At 41.1% G+C, this 10,114-nt stretch overlaps 1 protein-coding gene across 1 annotated transcript; it reads left to right on the top strand.

Moving 5' to 3' along the window:
- Positions 1–219: 219 nt before the first annotated feature.
- LOC139539685 (neurturin-like) lies at positions 220–9,828 on the top strand. The gene is made up of 2 exons (XM_071342859.1): positions 220–464; positions 8,654–9,828. Exons 1-2 carry the CDS (start codon positions 236–238, stop codon positions 9,070–9,072), a joined length of 648 nt encoding a protein of 215 aa, XP_071198960.1. The 5' UTR covers positions 220–235; the 3' UTR covers positions 9,073–9,828.
- The last annotated feature ends 286 nt before the right edge of the window (positions 9,829–10,114 follow it).

Genomic DNA, 10,114 nt, shown 5'->3' with positions numbered 1-10,114 from the left:
TGAGAATGAGATCTGTTGAAATGGAGGCCCCTGTGCCAACAAGAGGCCATTCCCACTGTAATGTACATGCGTGATACTATGGAACTAAGCCAGCTGTATTTGCCATTTATTGCATGAAGTATTTGTCCTGTCACTCCTGTGCTTTCATCATTGTGGGTGTTCCAGTAAAAACATTCCCCCATAACCTCTTCCCTTGTGTTTCCTTGTCTTTCAGAGTGTCAATGCTCATTCTAAGATGAAGTTATGGAAGTGTGCCACCATCGCCTTGACTCTTTGTGGTACAGCACTGTCCTTCTTCCTCACTAGAATCATGGTTCCCACGCCGCCGCATCACTTCCGTTCCTGGGACTCGTCTTCGCCGCGGACATCAGACTCCGCCTCCGCCTCCAACTCTTCTTCCTCCCTGATCGGACCTCATCGCAAAGCACGGTCGACAGACGGCATCAGCAACATTTTGACAGAATGTAAGCAAAAAAAACATAATCTTCAGTCACCAACCATTCTGGTCCCGATGTTCTGATTGGTTTAGATGTTCTGATTGGCCCTTGCTAAAGCTCTGATGTGATTGCATATTTCAATGGTCACTAAAGAAAACGTTGTGGTGGAGAGCAGTCAAGGGAATGTACACTTTTTCATGTGCACTTTTTCATGTGTTAAAAAGTGTCAACAGTAAATTGGATAATTATCAACCAGTCTTTGTTTGAGGGCCATTATTAGTTTACCTGTACAGATAAAGCTACCTTCCCGGACGGAGCATAACGGCCAACTGCAGCTTACACCCAGGCAGGGTAATCAAGTCAAATGATGTGACATCCGGGGAGCAGATTACTCCATTAAGGTTTGGAGCTTCATCTCATCATCCCAGGAGAATTTGCACTATGAGTGTGATAAAACACCTGTAACCTCCTGATATGGTTTTAGAGGCTATGCAATATTCATAAGAAAATGTGACATAAAAGATTCAGAGATGTAAAATGTCAGTGATGGTCTCGGAGTATGTCCGTTAGGATGGGAATAAGAAGATTTTCAGAGAGAGTCCCACTAAGTGGGTCAGTGGAGGCTAGAAATGTGACATGCCTCGCCATGTGTCCTTCTCTCAGCACATATCAAATCTGCAGGATAAAGTTAAATCTAGACTTGGTTTCCTCTATCGTAATCGCTCCTCTTTCACCCCAGCTGCCAAACTAACCCTGATTCAGATGACCATCCTACCCATGCTAGATTACGGAGACATAATTTATAGATCGGCAGGTAAGGGTGCTCTCGAGCGGCTAGATGTTCTTTACCATTTCAGCAATCAGATTTGCCACCAATGCTCCTTATAGGACACATCACTGCACTCTATACTCCTCTGTAACCTAGTCATTTCTGTATACCCGTCGCAAGACCCACTGATTTGATGCTTATTTATAAAACCCTCTTAGGCCTCACTCCCACCTATCTGAGATATCAACTGCAGCCCTCATCCTCCACTTACCCATTCTGCCAGTCACATTCTGTTAAAGGTCCCCAAAGCACACACATCCCTGGTCGCTCATCTTTTCAGTTCGCTGCTGCTAGCTACTGGAACGAGCTACTCAAACTGGACAGTTTATCTCAAACTCTTCATTCAAAGACTCAATCATTGACACTCTTACTGACAGTTGTGGCTGCTATGCGTGATGTATTGTTGTCTCTACCTTTTTTCCCTTTGTGCTGTTGTCTGTGCCCAATAATGTTTGTACCATGTTTTGTGCTGCTTCCATGTTGTGTTGCTACCATGTTGTTGTCATGTTGTGTTGCTACTAGAGTTGCAAAGGGTTGGAAACTTTCCCGTAAATTTCCAGAATTGTTCCGGAAATAGTCCATAGGAAGTTAAGCATGGGAATTTTGGGAATAATGCTTAAATTCATCAAAAACGTTAGCTTATAACAGTGAACCTTTTTTTGTGGGATACACATAAGGCAATTCTAGGTCTAGTGGCATACTTTGGTTAAACTATCCTCAATTCAATGGAATTGCAAACCTCTGCATGCACAGTGCATTCTTCCATCACATGTACAGCTGATTCTCAATATCTTGCACACTAATGAAATGCTCCTGAGCCCACACTACTACACTGTCTGAGCCAAGGACTGCATGCTTTCTGGTAAGTTTTGATTACAATACTGGGTGGGGTGAATATATTTTACATGGCATTCTTTTTTTGTTAACTAATAAATAGTAGCTTACAGCAAAGTGTATTTAAATAATTTCTAACTTGTTAACAATTTCTGCTAGTTTGTTTTTGCTACCATGTGGGTTTTAGCTTGCTTGAGCCTGCTACCTGAGGAGTGTTAATTCACCTGTTTCCATACATGTTTAATTTTAAAACATTTATCTTACAAAGGAGTTGTTTAATCTAACTGCTTAACTATTTATCTGTACATAGAATTGTATTTGAGTATTTTTTCCTCATCTTTACAGGAAAATGCCACGGGCACTATCTGATGTATGGAGACATTTCACTGCAGCTAATGTAGAAGGAAAAGCTGTGTACATTTGCAAATACTGTGCCAAATCATATGTGAAGAATGCAACAAAGATGCAGAATCATCTGGCCAAGTGCACAAGCAACCTCTGACAAAAGTCCCTCTACATCTATTCGAGGTGAAAATGATGAATCAGACACCTTATCAATAGCAACAGCTCATGGTCTTCCTGGAATCAATTTTTTTTTTGACTCAATGGAGGAACGTCGTCAGAGAAATGCTGATGAATGTCTTGCTCGAGCTGTGTATGAAACTGGTTCACCTCTGATGCTCACAGGCAATGTGTATTGGAAGCGATTTCTGAATGTTCTTCGCCAGACATGCTTTATCTACTCATTTGCTGGATGCAGAGTTCAACAGAGGTTTCTTTTCTATTGTGTTATTGACTGTACGTTTGTTTATTCCGTGTGTAACTCTGTGTTGTTGTTTGTGTCGCACTGCTTTGCTTTATCTTGGCCAGGTCGTAGTTGTAAATGAGAACTTGTTCTCAACTGGCCTACCTGGTTAAATAAAGGTGAAAATAAACAGAATTTAAGTGAAGGTCAAGCAAATCATAGAGAAAGCAGACTCTTGCAATCATCTATGATGGGTGGTCGAATGTTCGTGGGCAAGGAATAATTAACGACATCATCTCCATGACCATAGAAGGTATTTGCACTGGTGACAGACAATGCTGCGAACATGAAGGCTGCTTGGTCTAAAGTGGAGGAGTCCTACCCTCACATCAAACCCATTCGCTCCGCAAGGACATCATGGCACTGAAAACAATGGATACACTCTACAAGAGAGCCAAGGAAATGGTAAAGTATGTGAAGGGTCATCAAGTTATAGCAGCAATCTACCTCACCAAGCAAAGTGAGAAGAATAAGAGCACCACATTGAAGCTGCCCAGCAACACCCGTTGGGGTGGTGTTGTCATCATGTTTGACAGTCTCCTGGAGGGGAAGGAATCTCCAAGAAATGGCCATATCACAGTCTGCCGATATGGACAGCCCCCATCAAGAGGATCCTCCTGGATGATGTATTTTGGGAGAGAGTGGTAAGCAGCCTGAAACTCCTGAAACCTATAGCAGTAGCCATTGCACGCATTGAGGGAGTCAATGCCATCCTGTCTGGTGTTCAGTCTCTGCTTGCAGATGTAAGAGAAGAAATCAGTACTGCCCTGCCCACTTCACTGTTGCTCCAAGCAGAGGAAACTGCAGTTCTGAAATACATCAAAAAGCGTGAAGACTTCTGCCTGAAGCCCATACACGCCGCAGCGTACATGTTGGACCCCAAGTATGCTGGCAAGAGCATCCTGTCTGGTGCAGAGATCAACAAAGCCTATTGTGTCATCACTACCGTGTCTCGCCACCTTGGCCTGGATGAGGGCAAGGTTCTTGGAAGTCTGGCGAAGTACACTTCCAAGCAAGGGCTTTGGGATGGAGATGCGATATGGCAGTCGTGCCATCATATCTCATCAGCCACCTGGTGGAAGTGACTTTGTGGATCTGAGCCACTTTCCCCTGTTGCCTCCATCATCCTCCAAATCACACCAACATAAACCGCCTCAGAGCGCAACTGGTCCTTGTTTGGGAACACATACACCAAAGCACGCAACAAGCTGACCAATACAAGGGTTGAAAAATTGGTGGCCGTCCGGGCAAATTTGAGGCTTTTTGAACCTGACAACGAGCCATCCTCAACAAGGTTGGAAAGTGACAATGAAGATGAGGCTTCAGAGTCTGATGTTCAAGAGGTGGACATTGAGGAGGTCCAGGGAGAAGACATGGAAGCCTGAGAGGAAGACAACCAAAGCTTTAGTTTCTGGAATATCATTTTACAGATATATGTTGAAAACGGTTTGGGGAGATGCGATGGGTCATTGGGATCACTCAATATTCCCTTTCTTTTGTTGTTCAATGAAATCATCCCATGTGAAGAGTCAACTCATTTAATTAAAGTTCAATTCGTAACTAAATATATATTTTTATTTCTATTGGAAGGATTTAATCATTTGCAATTATATCTACGTATGATAAGGTTTAAAGGTTTATGTTTCTGTCTCTATGATATGGTAAATACAGTTGAAGTTGGAAGTTTACATACACTTAGGTTGGAGTCATTAAAAATAATTTTTCAACCACTCCACAAATTTCTTGTTAACAAACTATAGTTTTGGCAAGTCGGTTAGGACATCTACTTTGTGCATGACACAAGTAATTTGTCCAACAGTTGTTTACAGACAGATTATTTCACTTATAATTCACTGCATCACAATTCCAGTGGGTCAGAAGTTTACATACACTAAGTTGACTGTGCCTTAAAACAGCTTGGAAAATTCCAGAAAATGATTTCATGGCTTTATAAGCTTCTGATAGGCTAACTGACATAATTTGAGTCAATTGGAGGTGTACCTGGTGTATTTCAAGGCCTACCTTCAAACTCAGTGCCTCTTTGCTTGACATCATGGGAAAATCAAATGAAATCATCCAAAACCTCAGATAAAAACTGTAGACCTCCACAAGTCTGGTTCATCCTTAGGAGCAATTTCCAAACACCTGAAGGTACCATGTTCATCTGTACAAACAATAGTACGCAAGTATAAACACCATGGGACCAAATACGAATTGAGTGTATGTAAACTTCTCACCCACTGGGAATGTGATGAAAGAAATAAAAGCTGAAATAAATCATTCTCTCTACTATTATTCTAACATTTCACATTCTTAAAATAAAGTGGTGATCCTAACTGACCTAAGACAGGGAAAAACTGAGTTTAAATCTATTTGGCTAAGGTGTATGTAAACTTCCGACTTCAACTGTATATCCAATGCAAAAAAACATCTATATTTAAATGGTATTTATATTAATTTGCATATATTTCCGTTCATTCCCATATATTCCCGTTAATTCACATATATTCCCGTTAATTCCCATGGAAAGTTTCCACCTTTGAATATTCCCAAAAATGTGCAACCCTAGTTGCTACCATGCTGTGTTGTCATGTGTTGCTGCCATGCTATGTTGTCTTAGGTCTCTCTTTATGTAGTGTTGTGTTGTCTCTCTTGTCATGATATGTGTTTTGTCCTATATTTAATTTTTTTTATCCCATCCCCCGTTCCTGCAGGCCTTTTACCATTTGGTAGGCTGTCATTGTAAATAAGAATTTGTTCTTAACTGACATGCCTAGTTAAATAAAATAAATAAAAATAAAAACGAGCCACCTGACCTTGTGTTAAGACACTGTCCTTACACACTGTCCCTTTGGCTTTGGACTGGGCATTACTGAGGGTTCTTGTTATCTCTCATCCGCTGATGGACATTCTATTTTCAAACTACCACAAAGTAGGTTGCAAAACTGAGCGTGACTGAGGGGAATTTCTCCAAAGTCATTTTTACTAGACCTAAATGTCTATCCGGTGTCCTTTTTCCGGCCCGGACTCAGAGTATGACTCTCAGACCATTATTCAGATCATCCAGTAGAGATTTTCTAGGCGAGGTCAAGAGTAAGATCAGCTAGCCTAATCACCTAGCCTAATCACATAATCTTTCATGCTACTGCCAGGCCATGGGGAGATCTTCACACAAAACAAACGACTGAATCGCAAACCATTTGGGAAAAAATCACTTTGGGAAAGGCTTTTTCAGTTGAATTTGTGAATGCAAAGAACAACAAAGTGTTGTTGCTTCAAGACCACCATTGATTACAGTGTCAGTCAGTGCGGCAAGCTAAAGCAGTGTCTGAGTTTGTAGGGTTTAATGTTTAACAAGCTCCCTGGTGTTTCACAAGCCTTTTAAGTAAAGGTTGTGTCCTGGAGGGGATAGAATTAACTGTTAATTACAGCTCTATCTATCTTTAGAACAGCACAGTGACCCTAAGGGGCGCAGTAGAACAGAATTGTCAGACAGATGAGCATAATTTTTGATTATCTTGTGAAGTAAATACCTGATAACATAATTAAAGGGGTAACCTGCGATTGCTTCATCAATTTTTTAACTTTTAAATTAATTATATATACCCATTGATTCTTGCAGAATATAACTTATAAATGCCTCATCATCTTAGTTCAACTGTCGTATCCCATCATAACCCCAAATATACAAATATTTTACTCCATCGTTTGTAAATCATGTAATTTTATAGCCTCAAAACATGGTTAAATCTAATCTTGATCTCATGGGTGGTCAGTCCTTCCATCCATAGTTATGTCTATGAATTTGAGAATGGTTACATTTCTCCTGCCCCATCCCTCAGCTCTTAACCAAAATAGAGGAGAGGTGACCATTTTTTGTTTAAACTGTAGATGCTCCTTTAATTGATATGCATATGCCTCTTTGTATAAACCTTGAGTATGAGCATGTGTATGGAATCCCTTTCAATTAATAAAAAGGTGTTATTTGTCTATACCGTTGATGCTGTCAACACATAAACATGATGTGATCTCTACCGGCCCATTGAACACAAACGTAAATCAATTCTCAGGGTTCTATAAAGTTTTACCTCATGTTTTGACAGAATTGTTTTGGTATTTGGTAATCCCTATGGCATGAGGTTCTGGATCAGATGTTCAAATGAATTGGGCATGGAAAAGAAGTTCATTGACTCCTAATGGAGCAGGTTGAGAGCTTCAAGTTCTTTGGTGTCCTCATCACCAACAAACTAACAAGCAGACCAAAACAGTTGTGAAGAGGGCACGATAAAACCTATTCCCCCTCAGGAGACTAAAACGATTTGGCATGGGTCCCCAGATCCTCAAAAGGTTCTACAGCTGCACCATCGAGAGCATCCTGACTGGTTGCCTGGTATGGCAACTGCTCGGCCTCCGACCGCAAGGCACTATAGACGGTAGTGCGTACAGCCCAGTACATCACTGGGGCTAAGCTTCCTGCCATCCAGGACCTCTATACCAGGCAGTGTCAGAGGAGGGCCTAAAAATTGTCAAAGACTCCAGCCACCCAAGTCATAGACTGTTCTCTCTGCTATTGTACGGCAAGCGGTACCGTAGCGCCAAGTCTAGGTCCAAGAGGCTTCTAAACAGCTTCTACCCCCAAGCCATAAGACTCCTGAACATCTAATCAAAAGGCTACCTAGACTACTCTCTTTTACACCGCTGCTACTCTCTGTTATTATCTATGCATAGTCACTTTAGTAACTCTACCCACATGTACATATTACCTCAATTACCTCGACTAACCGGTGGTGTCCCCGCACATTGACTCTGTACCGGTACCCCCTGTATATAGTCTTGCTATTGTTATTTTACTGCTGCTCTTTAACTACTTGTTACTTTTATTTCTTATTCTTATTCATATTTTTTAAACTGCATTGTTGGTTTGGGGCTTATAAGTAAGCATTTCATTGTAAGGTGTTGTATTCGGCACATGTGACTAATAAAATTTGATTTGATTTAATGTGTAAATGTGCTGATGTTTAACATGTTGAACAATATTTGGAAAGTTGCTCTACCTCGTTGCCATGGTTTGAAAGGAGACATTCTGTTTCTATAGACTCAGCAGAAAATATTGTCTACTTTCTCTGTCAAGTACAAAGCTAGCAGCTGGACTGGCGATAAACCCAAGCTCAATATTTGCACAACGGACTGTTAACATTGGAAAAGGCTCATGTCACTGCCGATGTAGGAGTATGAGAGATACTTTGTCAACTATGAAAAAGTCCTAAAACTATCAGTTTTTTAAAAAATCACTTAGAGAAAATCTGTTAGTTTAGACGCACCGGTCGTTGATGATGATTATTGTTCACCAAGCCACCAAGAACTTATTCTTTACCAAGCCAATGATCCATGCAGGTCTAATCAAGGATTCAAATGTTTCAATTGTTTGCAATGAATCTCTACAAAATGGGTCAAGGAAAGTCTAAAGCTAGCATTACACTGTATGTTCCAGTAAATTTCACAGGTATAGGTGATGTAGCTGTTAGCTTGTCACATTCCTATCATTTGAAAACTTGTACCAACAACCGTATGGATCTTTTATCTTTTTGTTTTCCAAACTGACATAATGGTTGAGACTGTGGTTTCACAGACATTCAAAGGTCTTCATTGTACCACAAGCCATGCTTTAGCTACGACAGATGTATTGTACGGTTCTTATGGTTATATATTCCTTTGGCATAACACCATCTCTTCATCTCTTCTCTGCAGTCATGCACATGTTCCAGAGCTTTACAGAGGGTGAGCTGAAGAAGGTGATCGGGACTCTGGTGGAGAAGAAGGCACAGCAGGAGGCCAGGCAGGAGGCTAGGCAGAGCAAAAGGACTAAACGGGCTAAGAAAGCATCAAAGCCATGTTCCCTGCGGGAGGTGGAAGTGACTGCCAGTGAGCTGGGTCTGGGCTACTACAGCGACGAAACGCTGCTCTTCAGATACTGCAGCGGGAACTGTAATGCTAGCCGCCGCAACTACGACCTCATACTGGAAAAATGGATGAGGAAAGGCATCTCAAAGAGGGAGAGGAGCCCCTGTTGCCGGCCCAAGGAGTACGATGACATTTCCTTCTTGGACAACAGTAACAGATACCAGACGCTCCACGAGTTTTCTGCTCTAGCGTGCGGTTGTGTATAACACCTCGATGGTGGCCATTTTGACTTTCCAGATACTGTATCGAACATGGGAAACGCAACAACTACTGCTACAAAAAAAAAAAACAGGAGTACACAAGAATTGATCCCTACAGTATGACGCCAGGGAATACGGACATTTGAAACTACCATCTATTCTACCATCTGTTCATTCATTTTGTTTGTTTAGCTTTCTTTGCCTTTCATGGGATATTTCACTGTTGGTTTATACATTGTATGTCCTAGGATTATACATTTGTCATCATGGGGCAATCACAGTTAAAGCAACGATTTGTTGCTTGATTGTGGACTATGTAGCAATGCCTCCACTACCAATACAGAAGACCAACTAAGGTATAACTAGTGCATTGTACACTGCAAGTCTGTTCTTATACTACACTTGTAAGAGGCCTGGTTTATTTTTTCAGGAATTAGTGTGTAGAAGTGTGTACATGGAAAATAGTAGAATAATATAGGGAATGCCAAGGACGACATGTACAGTATACAAAAGGATGAAACCAACATGAAGCTACCACAGTGTGCTTCTCCACAACTTCTTGATCTGCACCATTGATAACGCATGAGGTATCACTAAGGCAAGTCCAATGGAGCAGCAACAGCAGTACTAGGAAAGACTAGAGGCTTGGAGAAACATGTATAGCAGGATTCACCCATTATATTATGTGTATAGGCACTCCTTCATATCACAGGTAATGAACTGAATCATGACATTTCTAGCCTTCATCAGTAACTATGAAAATCTACCTCATTTATGTTGAACGATAATGGACAACATCCGATATAAAAACACACATACATGTTCTTCAACAGCTTCCTCTGTATTCATCACTAGGACCAGACTAAAAGGAGATATCTTAGTAATAAATAATGGCCTATATTGGCATATGAAGCTGTAGGGTAAAACAAAACAAAAAGAACTAGCCCACAGCCACATGCCTGTTCCATGCATGCTAAATAGAGACTTTATGGGTGATTTAGGCTTAATGACAGCAGCTTGTTAATCAAATGGAATGGCTATAGCTGTA

Source organism: Salvelinus alpinus, chromosome 15 (assembly GCF_045679555.1).
Source record: "Salvelinus alpinus chromosome 15, SLU_Salpinus.1, whole genome shotgun sequence".
Taxonomy (NCBI): domain Eukaryota; kingdom Metazoa; phylum Chordata; class Actinopteri; order Salmoniformes; family Salmonidae; genus Salvelinus; species Salvelinus alpinus.
The sequence above is the reverse complement of the archived record's forward strand: the minus strand, read 5'-3'. Positions and strand labels throughout refer to the sequence as shown.